This window comes from Ammospiza nelsoni, chromosome 1 (genome assembly GCF_027579445.1).
Source record: "Ammospiza nelsoni isolate bAmmNel1 chromosome 1, bAmmNel1.pri, whole genome shotgun sequence".
NCBI lineage: Eukaryota > Metazoa > Chordata > Aves > Passeriformes > Passerellidae > Ammospiza > Ammospiza nelsoni.
The window spans coordinates 124893883-124914262 of record NC_080633.1 but is presented as its reverse complement, the minus strand read 5'-3'; the positions used below and the strand labels follow the sequence as shown (position 1 = coordinate 124914262).

The 20380-nt window shown below is 41.3% G+C and overlaps 1 protein-coding gene across 1 annotated transcript in view; it reads right to left on the bottom strand.

The window, feature by feature from the left end:
- The window catches only part of STMN2 (stathmin 2), a 39836-nt gene extending 19799 nt beyond the window's left edge, over nucleotides 1-20037 (bottom strand). Inside the window, exon 1 of the mRNA XM_059485423.1 lies at nucleotides 19822-20037. Within this exon, the coding sequence (XP_059341406.1) occupies nucleotides 19822-19840 (19 nt within the window). The 5' untranslated portion in view covers nucleotides 19841-20037. The remainder of the gene's footprint in view (nucleotides 1-19821) is intronic.
- Nucleotides 20038-20380: the final 343 nt, after the last annotated feature.

Genomic DNA, 20380 nt, shown 5'->3' with positions numbered 1-20380 from the left:
AATGTGCTGCATCCTTTTCTGCCAAACAAGGGGACATTATACAATCCCAGCTGTGTTGTTTCCCATAGCTGGTGGAGTATTTGGAGAAAGTTACGTGATGAGTGCTGCTAAAGTGGTGGCTTGTACTTGGACAAGTACATGAGACTGGGAGAATTAAAATTCAAGATGGGGCACGACTAGTACAGTTTCTAGGTATCATTTAGTTTTTAGCATGTCTGAGATCTATTAGCCTGGGATTCACTTTAATTAATGCTGGCCATTATTTAAGAGAGCTACTTTGCAGAAATCATGAAAGCTTATTTTTCAGTCAAGGGAGAGATTAGCACTACCAGAGAATGATGGTCCCATTCAGATGTCTGAAGTCAAACAAATTAGGTTGTCTTAAGACCAGCAAATCCATCTTCAGTGTCAGGAAGCCTACGGATGTTTATAGGCTTATGGAGTCACCAGTGATGGAGAGAATGAAAGCAAAAGCCGCTGCAGTAAATATATCATATCCACTCCTTATTCTCAGCCATGAGTGACATCTCATTTTGGTGGTTCACATAGGTAGGGCTCATTTTGTTACTCTCTGAATGCAAAACACTGCCCACCAGAGTATTAGTTTGAGTCCATCTCACAATCTTATCTTTATGTGTACTTTTCCAGTTTCCCCAACAAAAATAAAGCTGCTTCACAGCTTAGGGACTCTTTAATCCCTACAGTGCTCACCTACTTCACTGTAGAGAATGGTGGCACAGGACTCCCACTCACCTGGGGCCATTCTTCGGGGACCAAGTCTTTAAAACTGCAGTCTTTATATACTGCAATGCAGGTTAATCTGGAGATGAGAACAGAGTTTTGTTTTTGTCCCCTGTCCCTGATTTTTTTGATATTTCTATATCTAGGCAATAGAATAAGCAGGGACTATGAAAAAGTAACAAGAAACAGAAATCCAGGAAAAAAAGAGCTAACCAGTGAGTTTCCTCTGTCAACTGTGACTCTAGAATTTCCTAAAATATGCCTGGAAAATGAGAAAGGAAGAGCTTGGGACAGCTCTAATCTGCCTTTGTGGCAACTGGGAGTTTGAAAAAATAGTTTTAAGCATTAATTTTTGTAACCCTCAATGATGTTCCTGGGCTTAGGCAGAAAGATCATCCATTTCACTCTCTTAACAAAAGTCTTTAAAACAGTTTGGGAGGGAATCGAGCATTAGTGTCACCCATAAAAGAACATAGTGGCTGTGAAATCAGGGATCACTGTAGCATCAGTTCTTCAAAATACACAAAAAACCAAATGCAAGCAACAGATCTGACCTTCAGCTTCTTATTAAGACTGTGTCAGATTGTACCAATAAACCCTGTCCCCTAGTGCAAGGCCTGGCATAGCATTTCCACAGCATAATTTAGGTTACAGCACGGGATCTGGCTGGAAAACCCATCCTGTGGAATACACAAGAGGCTGTTTGCTTATGGAAAGACTGTCCAGTAATGGTTTTCTTGAATTCTAGTGCAGGGATACAAATGCATGCAAACGTGCAGATTGGAGAGTGGCACAGGTCTCATTAAAAACTGCTCCAAATTTTACAACCTAATCTATCGTTGATCGTGATTATGTACCATGTCTTTGGTTTTTACTTACTGTGCGTGGTGAGAGTCAAATGTCTTTGCTCACTTTATGATGTCAGCATCTTAAGATGTAAAGTTACTGTTTTGTATTATTTCAATGTATGTAATTTTCACTGCTGAAACAATAAGAAAGCCCATTTACTGAACCCTGACTATTACAGTCATCTGTGACATGAGTTAATGGGACTTCTTTGTTGAGCTAATGTAAACCCATTTCCAAAATGAGATTTGGATGTAAGTGGTTTTTTGAATTTGAAAAAAACAACAACTTTGTCATGATTGCTCCAAACAAACACTGATGCAGACTCTGTTGTAGTCACATTGTGCTTTCCAGTCATTGAAATGGAGGCACACACATTTCCTCCTTGTGTGGAAGGAGCACAGCAGACATGTGCCTGTTCAGTGCCTGTCAGTGGACTTGGGGCCCCACCGCCTCACCACACTGCCTGCTCCAGGAAACATGGGCAGACAGGACAAGACAGCCATGGGCTAGCTCCTCCTTCTTCAACTGCAGAAACTGGTCCATGGCAGTGGCAGAGCGGATGCTGCACTCTCTTCTGAGCCACCCTTTGCAGAGCCATGAATCACGCTGGCATGAAGAAGCCCTTGGCAGCTCAGTTCCAGAAATCCTCTGGGGCTGAGGGGAAGGCCAAGGAGCCAGTACTAATACTGGCTGGACTGTGGCCCTCTTGAAATGTGTTTGAACTTAAGAGAACTTCAACCAAGGTGAAAACAAAAAATTCCAGAGATTTTTTTTTTTTTACAAGGGGAAAATACAGCCTTCTTTAAGGTCTGCTTTGCCTTTACAAGGCATCCTTCACCATATTTCTCTCTGTACCTCTACATCCCATGTGTGGTGGTGTTCGCAGGGGTCCCAGCATGAGGGAAAAGATGAGAACCTTGACTCAATATTTCAGAAGACTGATTTATTATTTTATGATATATATTATATTAAAAGAAAATTATATATTAGAAGAATAGAAGAAAAGGATTTCATCAGAAGGCTTGAAAAGAATAGAAAGGAATGATAATAAAATCTTTGACTGACCAGAGAGTCTGAGACAGCCGGACCATGATTGGTCATCAAGTAGAAACAATTTCACATGCTGGGTAAACAACCCTATAAACCACATTCCAAAGCAGCAAAACATGGAGAAGCTGAAACTTCCCAGCTTCTCAGAATAAAAGGTCCTAATGAAAGAATTTTTCATAAAATATGTCTGTGACACCCATCTGTCTTCCCCCAGTTTTCTTCCCACGAGCTTTCTGTGTAGGAAAGGATGTAAGTTACTAAAACAGACTTTGAAAACAATGAGGTGGATGAAGAGTGAAGAATGAACTTAAAGGCTACAGTAGTCCTAAGACAGCTTTATTTCCTGCTGGTTAACATGACTGTTTAATTTTTGTGCAGTCAGAAGTTCAAACCCTGCTATTCAGATGATTTGGCAGGATACTGATGTTTAAGATGCCAATCTTACACCCACCTTCACAAGGGACCTCCACAGACACAGATAATTTCTGATTATCACTTAAGTGTGAAAGTCATGCAAACATCAAAATTTGAAAACTATTAAGGCAGCCCCAGCCAGGAACTGTCTCCTGTATTCATTGGAAGCAAAAAAGTCTGTGGAAATTCAGCAATGGGATGATTTGAACCAAAGTAATATTCCTGAATGTGGACTGGATGGAAAAAGTGAACAGGCTTTCAGCAAGAACCAGGAGGAAAGCAGCAAGACCAGGAGGAAATAATCTTCCTTATTTGGCTCACATTACCTCCTGAAGAACTGTTGTTGGTTTTGTTACATATCTGCACCTGGGGCAAACAGCTTCTTTTGACTGGCATTGTAGCAAGCTTGGCTCTGTCATGGCTTACAGAAAAATCTGTTTTACTTTTAGCTGAGGACTCCTGCTAAAGTAGTAGTAAGGATTCTCCATGTATTGTTCTGGGTGTGATTCTATCACTAATTTTCCTGTTCTCAAGAAAAATCTCTCTCTCCTGATCTCTCACTTAGAGTCTTATATGAATGATTTAAGAAACAAAACCTTGAGCTCTGGAGTTTTTGAATGGATGGATTTGCCTGCCATGATTTAGTGCTCATGGTGTGTAATGCATTTCCTTTGCATTGTATGCCCGAAGGGTTGTGTGCCCCTTTCACCAGGACACAGACATAAATCTCCTTTACACTTCTGAGACAGGTTACATATAAAATGGCTTAAAAAGCCAGATATTTCACTCCAAAATTTCCATTAGCATGGCTCTGAAGATCCCTCCTGGTAGGCACCACTGAACCATGATGTCCATCTACATGCAGGCGAAAAAGCAGTGTTTTCAGGAGTCCTGATGTACTTGTCGAAATGCCAGGGAAGCAGAAGGATTTTCAAAGACTCTTCTCAACAGAACCACCCCAGCCTTGCTGCATGCAGGTTATTTTGGCTCAGCATTCCTGGGATGGGGGCTACCAACTGTACTTGCCTTCTGTAACATCAGCATAGTGGACTTTGCTTCAGGACTTCCCTGCAATAGACAATCCCAGACTGCTGATCCCTCCCTCAGAAGTGGACATGCAGTGCCCAGGAGCTCCCCGAGCCCAGCTGCTCCCTGTGGTGCTTGCCTTGGTTCCAGGGCCATGCTGGTGGCTGAAGCACCAGGGAAGGACGTGCAAAGGAGCTGGAACTTCTTCAGTGTCTTTCTAAGTGTGGGGTGGGGAGAAGTGAGTTACAGATTGGAAGCTGCCAAGCCTGCAAGCAGCCCACTTTCCCTCAGCAGCATGCAGGCTTCAGCCACCACAGCAGCATCGTGTCTGCAGCTTGGTGCTGAAGCCAGCACTGGTGGAAAGCGAAATTTGGAGTCCTCTGGTGTCTCAAGCAGAGAACCCAGCAGTACATCCATAACTGGGCTATCAGGGATGGCTGCTGCCTCCCAGTATGCTCTTAAGGTCATCTCATCACCACTTTGTGGGAGTATGCGGGGGCTCAGCTGAGATCTGTGCTACTTTCTGTAAAAATGTGTCAGATGCAAACACCCTATGCCAAAGAGCTTATGGAGTGAGAAGGAGAGGGAAGGGATGCTGGGGGATAAAATGTCACAGACATGAAAAAAGAAATGCCTTGGGACACAGACCTATTCTGTAGGAAAGCCCCATGGGGAACAGAGCTCTCCTGAATTCTGTATAAGTGACACCTCTTTGCAGTGCTGCAGGCCCTACAGGTGCTGCCTGTAGCCTTGAGGGAGGATGCAAATCCAATATGATGAAATAGAATGGCAATGGTTTTGTCACGCAGCCACTATGATCAAACAGCATCCTCCCAAGGCATGAATCACAAATGGCTTCTGTTCCAGCACAGTAAGACTGGGTTACTAGAGCAGGTGTGAGAGACCTGGCTGCCAGTATTTTATTTATCTGAATCTCACTGTCATCCATGTGTGTATTTGGAACAGAGGCCTTTATTTAGTTTTTCACAGTGATGTCTTCAGGGGCTTCCACTGACTTAAATTTGCATCACCCTTATCCCTTTATGTTGGCTGGGCAAACACGTCCTGGTTGTGCATCACCTGGCCATGCACCAGCCACTGACACTTGACACTGAGTGTCATTTTACTCCAAGCTATTTTTTTATCAGCCCTGGAGACTAATGACATCACCTTGCATACTGCCGATCTTGGAGATGGAAATCGGAGTTCTGCCACTGTTTCTTTCCATCTGGACACAGATCCTTCCTGGACTTCTACCTGGCATTACATGATGAAGTCCCTCCCCTCACCTCTGTGCTGAGATTAGTCAAATTGTTCATACTGAGCTTCTCCAGAAAGCAAGTATTAGCAGAACTGCCCACATGTTTTGAAAGCAAGCCATTGATACAGCATCAGGGAAAGAAATGGCTCAAAATGGTTCAGGAAAAGCAAGCAATTAGGAAAGAATGGGCCAGGAATGCAACTTTTTCTGTTTTCATCATTCAGCTTTGTGGAGTACCTCAATCAAGGGACCAGAGATAGATTACCACAGTGACAGTTTCCATTATCAGACAGGCTGATTCTTGCCATTTTTCTGGCTCAGATAAGCACATGCTTTTAACAGAACTACAGCTCTGATATAATATATGACATTTTTATAACTCATATACATTTTATAAACAACACTGTGCCATTCCAAAGTGCAGATAGCTTTAATGTCTTCCAGCATTTTCAAAATTTTGCTTTGAAGTAATGAAGGCCAAAATATTATTTAGCTGTGTCTTGAGGCTCAGAACAATAAGCCAGATAAAATGGAAGGTGCCTTTTTTTTTATTTTTTTCTTTAGACAAAAAGAAAAAAAAAAAGAAGCAGGGCAATCAGCTAAGCAGAAATTTTTGTTTGTACAATATGATATAAATGCAATTACAACTTCTTGTAGGGTTGACTCTCAATCTTTGCATTCCAGTAATTAAATGTGTTCCTTGCTTGTTGAGTCATTGCACTGAGCGCAAAACCTATCACAGTTATTTTCACACCACAAATATCAGAAGAATCCATTTAAGAGAAAATATACTGCTGTGAGTGCTGTAGATAGTATCTTTCAAAACTAATCACTCCATATATAGGCTAGAAAACACATTTTATAGGGTCTGAAAACCAAACACATAGAATCATTAATTAGTAAGTTTATATATATGTCTATACATAAAAAGTATATATATATGTGTATATGTATATATATGTTTATATATATGTATGTATATAAAGCTAGATTTGTGTAAGTTTATGGGTTGATTTTGAGCAATTCCCATGTATTTAATGTACTTAACCCAAAGCCAAATATGTGCAGCTGCATCTTTATGCTCCACAATCATTCTTACTGGCTGCCATGGCTACCGACTAAATGTCAAAATGCAAAAGACAATGAAAGGAGGCAGTCTGGAAAATCCAATTTACTTCTGGGTTTTGAATGGAATTTTAATTTTGTGGAACATTTTAAAATAAGAATGTCTCATCAGTTTGAATAAAGGCATTTTCTTTACAGGGTTTGCTTTCTGCACACAACTGCAAATGACATATGTAAGTAGATTACTTACAAAGGAAGAATCCCAATCGTTGCAATTATACAATGGGACACATATTACAATTGTGTTAATTAACAGTAGTATTTTAAATTTGAATGCCAGAACAAAATAAGCTCCTAGTATATAAGTCCTGAGTTTCCATATAAAAGTGTTTGATATTAGATTTTGCCTGTCAACATACCTCATAATTATGGAAGATTTTGCTTTAAACCCAAGGAGGTGTGATAATGGAAACTGTGTTACTGTGATGCTTTATGTTGTATGGCTTAGATCCCCTTTTTCATAACAAAGACTATTGGAATGTAAATATTTTTATACAATTTTAAGTCTACTTAGTGGGGTATATGTGGGTGTAAGGGGCTGTATTTAATTACGAGCTATTACAAAGGATGAAATTTCTGGATTTAGAGAAATGTAATCCCTAATTTAAAACAGTCTCCCTATGTAGGAAGCCTATCAAAGGCATGTGTATCTTTGGAGAAATCCTTTGATTCAAAAAATAATGTCTTCAGGGTTTGAAGGACTTTGAAAGCACTGCACAGAGTAAGCCCAAATGACAGCAATTCCCTCACCAACTACGTTGATACAAAGCCAATTCTGTAAAATTCATCTTTTCACTTGGTGTTTTCTGCTAACAAGTGGGCAGCAGAATGACTAGGAGAAGTATCTTTTGGCAGGTCACCAAATCTAGAAACTGGGGCTAATGTGGAAATCTATTTTTACAAAATGGAAGGGGATAAGATAATTTTCTGTTAGTCTTCTTCACAGTCCAAAAAAAGTACAAATGCCCAAGTGAGGCGTCAGATGATGGGATCCTAAACCCATAACTGTCAATGCTGAAGGATGAAGTGTAAGAACCAAAACAGGAATGGATACTGGGGAAGTGACTTATTTTTTTAAAAAGTTTGTAGAAATAAATTCTGCATGTGTAGGCTAGCATAAAAAAATCCCACAAGGGAGAGTTTGTGTTTTTTTTTTTTTTTTCTTTTTTTTCCTATTTCTTCAATCTTTCTTTTAAACATCCAGGGTTGGAAGACAGAAGCAGCAGAGGTGGGTGTGAATCAGCAGGAGGGGTTGGTTGGGTTCACCTTTGATTGAAGGTTTGGTGCTGTGGAGCTGCACCTGAGGTTCTACATCCAGTCTTGGATCCCCCAATTTCAGAGTGACATGGAGGAATACCTGAAAGTCCAGTGGAGGGCTATCAGGGATGTGGGGAATAACTGGGAAAATAGGTGGCTTAAGGTAGCCACCACACTAAATGAGGTGGTCAAATTCATAAAATGACAGAAACAAACCCTTTCATATGACACACATCTGTAACTCTGTGGCTTTCAGAGTTTTCTATGTGACCTTTACCTAAACAATCTATGCAGTTATTACTACTAATTACCAGATTTATATTTCTGCTATTGTATCCTGCCATGACTTTATGCATACATGCAAACATTTGATTGCTTCCATAATGAAAATAATGATACCTCTCAACAGCATATAAACTCTATCATGGTTGGGCATAAATTATAAATATTATTGAGTATGCTAACCAGAAGATGAATAAAATTAGCAAGAAAAAAAAAAAAAAAGATAAAGAATGATGCCTCTTCTTGGAAATGACACTGATGGTGCAAAGAAATTAGTATATTATTCAGAATTGATTAAATTGGCTGAAAGGGAACATTTGCTGGGACGATATTTTTTATTACAATTGATGCTACAATAAAACTAGAACAAGAGATACTGCTTGCAGTGAAGTGACCTGTGTTTTAAGTAGCTTTGCTCTGATTTGCATAATAGAAGCACTTTGATTTTTGAAGATGTAAAATTGATGCATAAATGATTATGATTATGCTATACCAATTTATAGGGACTTTTGGGAATATGACTGTGCCCAATTATTTCCCAGTCTTTCATGACCCACCTCTCTTTTTCATCTTTCTCTTCTCCTTCCTTCTTTTTTACTGTTTTTCAATTTAGTGGTATTTTTCTCATTCCAAAATATTACTGAAAATTTCTAGAGCACCTTTGCTCTCTCAGTCTATCTCTCTCTGCAGCTCTCTCTGTCTGAGCCTCTCTATTTTTTCTGCAATACCAGCCTACACTTGCAAGAAAATCTTGATGAATTCAGAGACACTGCTCTGCTATTAAATTAACCACATGAGGAGCTGATCCCTGCAGAGATAATCCACTGATTGTTGTTGTAAGGGTGTTTGTCTCATTTAAAATTAAAAAAAAAAAAGAATCCTGCAATAGTGAAATTTTCAGGGCACTGTGCACCAGCATCAACAATCTGCCATTAACAGCAAATCAGAACTTCTTTGCTTTTTAGCCTGTCATTTACAACAGACTTATCAAACTTCCGGAATCGGATTGTCCATCGCATTTTAATATGTTCTAAAAGCAGCAGGAGTTAGATATTCCCAAATGTCAATTTGCAACAGCCTATTCTGTCTTTTTCACTATATGATCTTTTTCCAGTATAAAAAAGAAGTTTCTTTTTCTGAATAATAAAATTCTCCTGCTTTTTTAGTGTAGCTGGCTCTTACATGATTTTAAAAAATAATAAAGGAGAGGTTTCCTCCCAAGTTGATGCTTTGGGAGTTTTAAAGAGGGAAAATAGGCTCATCAGATGTAAACCAACATGAGTCTACTTCACCCACAGATTTCCCCTGGTTTAGTATTTAATTCTGTCCAGGTTGGTGTTCCTGGCCTTTGCACATCTTAGCTATTTAAATGTGCAACACTGTCAGCCATTGCTATTTCCCACCTTATGCTGCTTTGTTTCTCCCACTGCATCAGAAAATCTGTCCTTCCACTGAACATCACATCCTTAAACTATAATTTGGTCTACAGTTTTCTTGGCTGGAAGGCTGCTTCTTCCTGAATTTTGGAGAAGGTTTTAGCTAAAAACATTTCACTATTTCCGTGATGATGACTAGGGAAAAATACATGTGTGTGGGTAAGCCAAGCAAGTGGTTATTGCACTTGTTTGAAAGGTTCTAGTGCTTTGTGCCAGGGAATCATTCTTCATTTGAAAAATTTGTCCAGGCCTGGCCTGGGAATAAGTCAGTGAAATATCAGATTTCAGCCTTAAGCCTTGTCTGAGAGACACAAAACAGCTTTACAGCCAGCTTCTCTCAAGCCACTTTGTGCTGGATTCTGATTCCATGTGGGCGAAGAGTGATGTTGTGGACCACAGGAGCACTGGAAACTGGAAAAAAAAGAGGATAGTTGTATCCTGTGGTCTCAATTCCTCCCCTTCTGACCTCATGGAAGTATGAAGGACTACAAGAATGAAGCAGCTGTGTGAAGAGATGAGAGCTGAATCTGCATTGCAGGAGTAATTGCCAAGAGCAGAAAAATTAAAAAACAAATAAAGAAGGAAAACCAAGCAGGTAAAGTCAGTTAAGGAATAGGATGACTGAAACTGGATCAAGAATGAGGATAACACTTGACTGACTGGATAATGAAACTAGGTTGAGAAAATCAGGGAAAGGGTACTAAGGAAACTGATGAGACTGGAAATCAGTAGGTCATGGGGATGTGGTAGATGGGAAATGGATTAGGATGGTAGATTGTTCACAAGAACATTGGGAGTTTTATCAAATAGAAATTTTCCTAACTGCTATCTCAGACTTTCCCCTACATACAAATTACATTAAGTGACTATAGTAGTCACAGTTCAGGGACAGACTGGGGTCCATCTGATATAATGTTCTGTTTCCACGATACTTTTTCTTAATTTTTTTTTTAAATCTTGGAAATTCAGTTTGTGTAACTACATAGAAGTGCACTAAATATACTTTTGCAACCTTCATATTGTAGATTACCTGTTTGCTTATCTAAATGCCTTCATTTTGCTGCATGGGTTCAGAATTTGTTCTTATTGCAATTTCTACCCTTGACAGACTTGCTACATCTTTGTGCAGAAACCAGGATGCCAGCAGAGATGAGACCTCTAGAGCAGCACTGGCAAACGATGCAAACTGATAATTACAATTTTGCAGAGGACTTGAAAGTACTTCTGTCATGTTTATCCCTGTTTTTCAAGCCTCTCACAACAAGAAGATGAAATACTTTACACTGTTAATCAAATGCAGAATGATTCCCTAAGTAAGATATTTCCCTTAATGTTTCACTGTGAAAAAAATAATGGAGGAACTTGAATTGTCAATGCAGCTTAAAAAAATACCTTACTATTACTTTTCTTAAGTCATTATTGATCTTTTACTTGGAAAATGATATTTAGACTTAAAACATCATTTCCCAGTAAAAGTTTTTTGCCTTGAGAACAAGTGGTTTGTTGACAAATATTAAACATTTAGGTTTTTAAATCAGGAATCAGAGTTTCATTCCTACCTACAGCATACAATATTGAAAGTCCCCTAACTGCAGTCTTGACAGCATCAAAAGATATCTGAACATATAGAAAAAATATCAGCTTAGAAATAGCTTTTTGTATTACATCTATGTAAAAAAATCAGCACCTGGAGACAAAGAAGGTATATTCAAGTGATTGATACAAACATGACTTGAGTGACATAAGATACCCTTTCTTTTCACATGAATAAAGTAAGCAACAAATACATCAAAATAGTTAACAGACTAATGAAATGGGTTACAGAAATGAATTTCACTTCCAAAAATGTCTTTGAAAAATTATGGATATTGATGCATTTGCTTTAAGATATCCTAGGTACACGCAACTTCTCTTACAGCTCCATTCAGGTAACTGGAGGATTTGCAGTACAAAAATACCTGTAAACCAAAAAAGGTAATTTCTGCTGCAATTCCATATAGCAATTTGCTAAAAACACTTTGTGCATCGTTGACATGGCTGTGGTCTCCACAATCTTTTGAAAAAGAAAAATAATAGACATGATTTTATTAGTCACTTCAGGGAGCTCCACCAATGAAATGACATGTAGAGTCATCCTACTAGAAATCAGAGGATGAATTTAAACATGTATATATCAGAAATCTTAGTCCAAAAGGACAATTTGTGTTTTCAGCAATTTTGAAAGCATCAAGATCAAAAGTTTTAGCTACTTAGAGATAAGTGAATATATTTAAATGTAGATACTTCATCTACCTTCCAGCAGCGTATACCTTAGCTTAGGGAAAATTCTGAATTTGCAGAACTCTGTGCCTTCAGTAGCATAAAATACACACATTGTTATTTTTTCTTTCCCTAAGAAATTCCCTAAGGATTATAGAAAAGTACCTCAATAGCACAGAATGCTAATACAGCTTTAGCAGGTAAATTGCTCTGCTTCTTAATCTGATCAGTATGGATTTTGGCACTTCTATAATGTCAGAGCATGGTTACACATTTTCATGCAGTATGGAACATAACCTCACATCCCAGCTCTGAGGTAAGTACCCAAGATTATCCCCATCTTAAAGAGGAGAAAGTCAGGTCATAAAATGATTAACCTACAAATCCAATAAAGCAACTAGGTGCCTAAAATGATGCTTAAGAGAACTCAGGTTTCTAAATCAAGGATCTGGAACCCAGAGATTCCTGCACAGATGAGGAGAGGTCATGAGAATACAGAAAACCACAATTTGTGCTCTTTAAATTGGTGTGCATTGTAGGGTGCTGAACTTTGGACAAGCAAGGATAGCTCAGACTTGAAATGTTTAAGCCACTAACATTGGGAATTGTGTGTTCCTCCAGCTCACAGCCAGTCCTCTGAAGAAATCTGTGTAGCTTGTTTCCTGGGAGTGTGGGGCACACATAGGTAGCACAGGGCTCATCATAAACACAGGAACAAGCCACAGTTTTCTTTTAAAATGTATCTGAGAAGGAATGCTGCTGGCTGTCTTACTCCTGCCCATTGGAGCAACTGCCTACAGTGACATCTTTGACTGGAAAATGCCAGAGCTGGGGTCAAACTCCCAAAATTTCCACTCAAGCCAAAGCATCCTGTCACCCAAAGGAACTCAGGTTCTATTTGCTGCTTCCACAACGGTTTCTATTTTGCCATATATGCAAAATCCAGTGATGCCCCTGGGATCCCAGCTCCTAGGTGTAGGTCATCCTCCCTCCTGTGTGCTCCCTTTTCCTCTCTTTAGCATGATGTTCTTCCCATGGGAGAGTGGAAAGAAGACGCAGCTGGTGGCTCTGGTATTCTGTGGGCAGGAGGACACACAGGGACAAGGGCCACCACACCCCAGCAGCACAGCTGGAGGCCACCCACCAGCTGTTTGGCTCAGGAGCAGGAGGGCACCCATTGCCACACCTTCTCCACTCCCCACAATGGAAGAGACCGAGCCAGGGCTTCCCTAAGGCTGTGTGTGAGGAGTCCAAGGGACAGTGGAAGTCTCACCATTCCTCCTGACATTTTCCTCTGGGCCACCAAATTATGAGTACATTTACTCTGGGCAGACCTTGATCATAGCCAGAGGTGCTGACCTCTCCCTGTTGCTGTGGGACAGCCATGCCTGTATCTCACTACTAACCCTATCCTCAGTCACCTCTCCAAACTACTGCTTGGGGCAAGATTGGTGAAAAACTCCTAATAATCCTGTTTTGTAGTAGTGTCTGTGAAGGATCACAATTTCACAAAATAACTGCTACAACAGTGATAGGTTTTGTGCTTTAGAATGAATGCATAAATCATAATTTATTTATGAACTGCTTGGATTGAAAGCTATAGCTCAGAAAAATAACATTTCTGAATATATTCAGCAAAGCCTAATATTTTGTGCAGATGCGGTCCAATTTAACTGCACATCCTGGCAGAAATAGCTTAAATTTACTTCAGTGGTTAAATTATGTATTAGAAGACAGGAAAAAGAAAAACATAAGTGGAAGAGAAAATGAAATAATTTCAGATCAGCTTTGTATGCTGGTATTTGTCAGACACATGATGTCATAAGTATTTAGTTCCCAGGAGCCAGCATTTACGCATCAGTCCATTTTTTTTTGACTCAGGATGCGGGTCCACGTGGATTGAGGTCTCCAAAGCCATTTTTGTCCATGTTTGAAAAGTTCTGAGCAACTAGAGGGACAGGTACTGTCTGCACTGCAGTCACGGTACCCAGCACCTTGCAGGACTGAGATACCTGTCCCCGGTGGAACTGGGGACCCGCCCTTCCGAGTGAGAGCAACAGTCCTTTTAATGGGAATGAAAACCAACACCACCTCAGACTGTATCCATGGAATAGTGTGAGGGTTGTGTGCAGCCTAGAAAGGACTGTGAATAGCAGCCATTGCTCCAAATCAGCTGCCAGTCTCTGTGTCCCCATGGACTAAAGAGCAGCTGGTTGTGCTGGGGCCAGTGGCTGTACTGCACTCCATTGGCTCCAGTGAGGCAAGACTCATTTCAAAGTTGGTTCATCTATCATCCATTTTATGGATAAATGCTGAAGAAGGCATGTTCTCTACAAGCCAACTGAGGATGGCAATACTTTTTTGGCTTTAAAGGTGACTTGTATGGAGAACTGACAGTGGATTTTTTTGCAGGTTGTTGCTGCAGAGGTAAGCAAGCACTGCTGCTTCATGGTGTTCCATTTGCTCCTCCTCTTGGGCAGAGCGACCAAAAGTGCCAGGATAAAGGATTTTGAAGCCTAATACCCTAAGTTGAAAGACAAATTTACATTCTCTCTCTTTGCCTCTGGTCACAGGGCCAGGTGCCACCTTCAGTCCCTTATCTTCAGCTTTTTTTGCTGTACCAGCTTTAGCAAAGCTTTTAGTGAGTCACTATACCAATTATGTGGTGTGACACCATTTTTGGATGCCTACTTTAGGACTCCTAATGTTTGTTATTTTTCAGAAGTGCTGAGCATCTCTTTGCCTGTTTTGTCTGTGAATTATTATAGTAGTTAAATTAGACCTACATGAAAATGCTGCACAGGTCAAGTATTGCCCATACTGATCTGTCATGGGAACCTTCTGCTCTCTGTGTTTTAGACTACAAAAAAATGCTCACTTCTCTCTGCAGCAATTAGGAGAATCAATATAGTCTTTGAAGGCTTAAACACTACCTAAATATATTGCTGGATGTGAGTGCCCCACCTCTTTTTTGCAATGAGGTTTTTTTTTTTTCTCAAATGAATGCTATTAATTTGAAAATGGAGAATTCTTTTCTAAAGAAATTAATGCGTCACCTGAGAGAAATCTAACCATAAGGTTAGATTACACAGTATATATAATAAAAAATCAGTGTGCAAAATGTGATATAGAGAAATGTACTATTGTTGAACAAGTACCAATAGTAAAAAATTTCCAGTCTTAAATAAAAAATTAAAGAAAATCCAAATTCACAAAATCTATGTGAATGAATTACAGGATTACATTATTAAACAGGGAAGTTTTTAGCCTAACTAGAGCTTATATTGGGACAAAGAGGTGATGGCAATGGAGGTGGAGGTGAGAGAACATTTTGGAAGTGTTCAAGCTGCTGAAGTTTATTTTTATTTCCTCGGTGTGTTATGGGTTATATTCCATAAGAAAATGGAATAGATGACGTTCCATCCCTCCTGCCTGTACACCTCAGGGTAAGTAAAGAACTGCTATGAGGCAATATAAATCCTAAGCCATATGGACTCTTTTTAAAATTATTCCTGTCTTAATTCTCAATAGTAGGAAGAGTAATCAAGTCTTTAAAAACCAAGAAAAGAATATGAATAGGTGTTAACCTCAGTTCTTTAGTAAATTTTACCAACATTTTTATATTAGCTCAGTAATAAAAGTTCACAGGAAAAAAAAAAAAAAACCCAACTGAAATGCTACCACTTCAGTTTCCTTATCACACCAAAATTATATTAGGGAAACATTTTTTTCACCCAGAGGGTTGTTGGGCACTGGAACAGGCTCCACAGGGAAGTGGTCCCAGCATCAGCCTGACAGAGTTCAATAAATGTTTGCACAGTGCTCTTGGGCACACGGTGTGAGTCTGGGGGGTGGTTCTGGGCAGGGCCAGGAGTTGGACTCAGTGACCCTGATGGGTGTCCTCCAACCCAGCATATTCTGTGATGTCTTCTCCTAGTTCTTAAAAAAATTTGAAACAGTGGTATCTCAGCCAAATTACATTTCTGCCAAAATTATGATACAATAAATAACTTTCTGTTACTTGCCTATGTTCATTCTTCTCTTAAAGCAACTTCCTATTTACAGACATGTAATTCTGTGGCAGTTGGAAATAATTCAGAGCTGATGTATATTCATTTATTTATAAAAGCGGAAGGTTAAAACCTTCAGCTAAAAACTGAATAATATGGAAAGAAGCGTGTTCAGTCCAAATTCAGCCTGGCACTTAGCCATATGTTGTTTAACTTGAAGCTTGTCATTGCCATTCATATTCAGATGACTACTCATGTGCAATTGTTGACAATCAAGCAATTGTTTAAGTGTAGCGGCAGACTACAGGCAGAACTCTTACCCCTTTGCAGTACAAAAAGGCCACTTATTAAAATAATGGAAGCAGTCAAAATCAACAACCACACACTTCTTTATGACTTCATATGTATGTTACATACCAGATAAACTAATAATGCCGTACTCAGTTAACAGAAAAACTCAGCAGTGGCTTTGCATCCATCAAGGTAAGTATCAAGGTCTGAGCTTATAACTAAAATGCAAATGACAGAGCAGAACAGCAGCTCTGAAGTACTTCTACAATGGTTCAATCAGTCTCACTCAGATATTTTATATCTGACAATTTATTATTTGTTATGTCTGAGAAAGAGGGAGCATGGCGCTGCCTCAATTCCTGTATCCTCATAATCCCACCCATTCATCACCTTACAGGGTTCCTGACTATCTCAAAAGGAGTTGACATTAAAACACTTTCATAACACACTATTAACACATACCCCGCGTATTTATGTTAAATAACTTCCTATAAAATAAACTAGAACCATAATCGGGACTGAGATTTTCTATATGATGGCTGTCTGAAGATGTTAGAACAATAAATAGTCTTTAAATAAAACATCACAACAAAACAATGAAATAATGATTTCAAACACTTTTTCAGTTCCAATGGCATCACACACTGCTTCACCTCCACACTGCCATCAATGTACTTTACACTAAGTAAGTTTATCAAACCAGATATGTGGCCTGATTGGTCTGTAGTGACCTGATTGTGGGCCATAAATCAGGGCAAAGGCCCTGATTTATGTAACACACCACCTGTTTGCTTGGGAGCTTAAGGTGTGAAGGAGTCCCTCTATCTAATACACAATTAAGATGGTGTCAGGGGGAGGACGAAGTTTAGAGCCCTCAGAATTTCTGTACAGCAGTGTTACATGGAATTTCAAGAAAAGACACGCTTAAAAAAAACCCCAAAGATGCTTGTGTGGCATGTATCATTCATATACTATGTAAACTAAACAGAAAGAAGAATCTTGTGGGCATTCAGAGTGTAATGATCTCCAGAAGTTCTTGCAGCTGTTGAAACTCCTACATAAGTAAAAGGAGCTTTCCCTGAAAACCTTTTATTTTACACAGCTTAATAGAAATTTAGGCTTAATTTTGCTTTCTATTGCAGAATATGAACACAGGCTTGTTCAAGGTGTTTTGCATCTGCCTAACCTGAGTTATGTGAAGAGTTCTGTCCAAAGCCAGTAGGACTATTCACATGCTCAGACACCTGATTAAGTGCCTTGCTGGACCAGGGCCAGAAACATAATAGTGGGCTGGTTTAAGCTGATTAGAAATGTTTTGCTGGCTCTAGTGGTAGCAGGACCTAGCCTTTATTGCCGCTTTGCAAAATCTGGTGCTCAACAGGAAAAAAAATCAGAACTCTGTAGTTCTTTCAGTGTTCTACTGGGTAAAGTTTGAGTACAGGAACAAATGCAGCTCATTTAGCCCTAACTGGAAATGTGCATTACTGAGAATGGATCTATTTTTCCACATGAAAATAAAATTTCTTGCTTTGTTGTAACTCTTGAAATAAAGTGGTTTATTCTAATAGGCTGTCTAGACAAATGTTGTCTATGTATAACGATAACAAGGAAGAATATAGTTTAAAGAAAGAAATGGTGAGGAGAATCCTTTAAGCTTTGTGAGTTTAAAGATAGGAGATGCTTTTAATAAAGTAACTTTAATTTTATAATTGAATGTTGTTGTAAATAGTATTTTTGGAAACTGGAGCTAGGGGGCTGCATGGCTTTTTATAGCTGGTATAGGTGGCTCGTTAACGAGGGATTAATAGACAAAGTGGCGCCACACAGTCCCTCTGTCTCTGGGTAAACCTAATGATTCCTGGCATCACCCTTGCCGTAGAAATCTTTATATTTGTGTGATGAGAGATCATTAACACCAGGCTGAGGAGCCCTTCCTTCCCTTGTGACAGAATTCCTAACAGGCCTTCTGCAGCGCTAAGTCCCCGGCCGAGCACAAATTATCAATACTGATTACGGGATTGCTGCAGTGGGGAGGGGACGGCGTGCTCGGCACTGCAGGGCTGGCCAGGCTCCCGCAGCCCTCACGTCCCTGCTCTGTTTGCATCTACAGCTGTCTCATGCCTGGCTCCCAAGGGTGCCACAGCCGGGTTAGAATGCTTTCAATGCACAGCAATTGTTCCTTAGGAGCGGAACATCAGCATTCAGATAAACGCTTTGGGGTAATGCATCGGGTTCAGCCGGTGCCAGGAGGGTTTGCTGTAACTTCGTGCAATGCGATGAACAGCGGTAACAAGAATCTGCACAAATGGAAATTTGAACTGGATTTGCTTCTTGGAGAGGACACTAATCGTGTTGGGAGCACTTCATCTTTATTTTGTGGGATTTGCGTGTGCATGACATTAATGGTGAATGATTGTGAAAACTTGAATTTGAATGCGTCAAATGCAGGTCCAGCCTCTTTCCTCCTCAAAAAGAAAAAAAAAAACCCCAAATCCAAAAAACCCCCCACACCAACAAAAAACCAACCGTAAGGAGCGTTAGGGTCTGGACGCTTTCAGCAGCCCGACCCCACGACTGTTCTCCCTCTCCTTCTTCCACACCCTCACTGGGATTTTTTCTTCCACCCTACCCAGCAGCCTCCCTCGAACAAAGGGGCCAGTGCCGGGCTACCGCCCCTCGCTCCCGCCAGGAGCAGCAGGAGCAGCAGGGACCGGGCGGGCAGGCGCTCCCCGAGAGCCGAGAGCCCCGCGGGGCCGGGCAGGGCGGAGGGGCCGCGCCCCGCGGGGCCGCTCCCGGGACGGGCAGGGGCGGGGGCGCCGCGGCGGCGGCAGGGCGCGGCTCCTGCGGGGGACGGAGGGAGGGAGGGGGATGGATGCTCTCCGCGCCGCTGCGAAACGCGAGGTAACAGCAGCCCCGCCGGCTGCCCCCGGGAGAGAGCGCAGGGCGGGCGCTGCTGGCGCACACCGGCTCTCCGTGATGCAGTGACCTACTTCACCGGCCCCCGCCCCCCGGCGGACTGCAGGTGCGGGCAGCGCCGGGGCAGCGCCGAGCGCGGCTCCCCCTCGCCCCCGCCCGCAGCCCCGCGGTGCCGTGCGGGGCCGGGCCGGGCTGGGCGCGGCCGGCCGCAGTGCGCGCCTGGCGGGGTCCGCCCCGCCGCAGCCCCCCCGCCCCGCACCGCACCGCACCGCGGCCCGCCGGCCCGGCCCGGCCCCGCCCGCAGCCCCCGAGCCGCGCCGAGCCCCTTCGGGCGGCGGTGCCGCTCCCCCGTTCTTCTTTTCTTCTCCCCACCCGGTTTCAGAGGTAGAGGGCAGCGCTGACTCCGGCCGGCGGGGATGGGTGGAGGCACATTGACTACAGGGATAACTTTACCGTTCGTTTTTATTTTTTTTTTCTTTCTTTCTTTATATATATATATATATATATATATATATAAACACACACACGCACACATATATAGTATCTATCTATATCTGTGTTATATATATGCATATATATATATATATATATATATATAATATCTATTAACCTTTAAAATAATGAAAACCGTTTCAAAATTTTGCCATGCTCATATGCCGACCTCACCCATTGCTATATAATTAATCTGATCTCTGGTTAGGTACTAAAACGTTAAAACATCCCCATGTCCCACCCACCCTCTCCTTTTTTCTCTGATCAATGAAATAAAAAATACGTTCCGTGTTCTCTTGATTTTTTTTTTCCTAAACTTTTGGGCGAGCGAGAAGAACACCCAGGGTAGGTAGCAGACCTAGGAGACAGCAGCCTTAGTGTTGGCTGAAGGAAAAGAGAGGCGTTTTCTTACCCATTGCTGTTTTAGCCATGCTGGGATGTGCAGCTCTCAGAGGCGGAGAAGGCAAAGGGGTCCAGCTACAGCAGTGGAGAGAGGGAGAGAAGACTGAATAAGGCACTGAGTCAGCAGAGTGGGGCTGTGCAAGAGAAGGAGCAAGAGGCAGGAGCACATGAATAATTATCACTCCTCCACCCAAGCAGATTGGCTCGAGAGGTCCCCTGACATGACTCCTGCAGAGCCAGAATCTCCGGGCATTAAATATTGATCCACCAATGGTGCTGGAGTACAAAGTGCCAGAATGCAGTTTGAAATGGAAATCAGTCCTTGGATGCTTCTCCCCCCTCGGTCTGGTGTTAATAGTACATTCCATGTCAAATGTTTTATGTCTTACATGAAAAAAGCCTATTGGTGTTGAGGGCTCTGCTGTTGCTACCTGTAAAACATGCACAAATTCATTTTAACGTATTTCATTCCAAAGATACAACAAGAAGAGGGACCATTGCAAGGGATTTCCTAGACCATTTCAGTAAAACAGCTGCTCAGATTATTTTTGCCTCCTGCAAGGGTACAC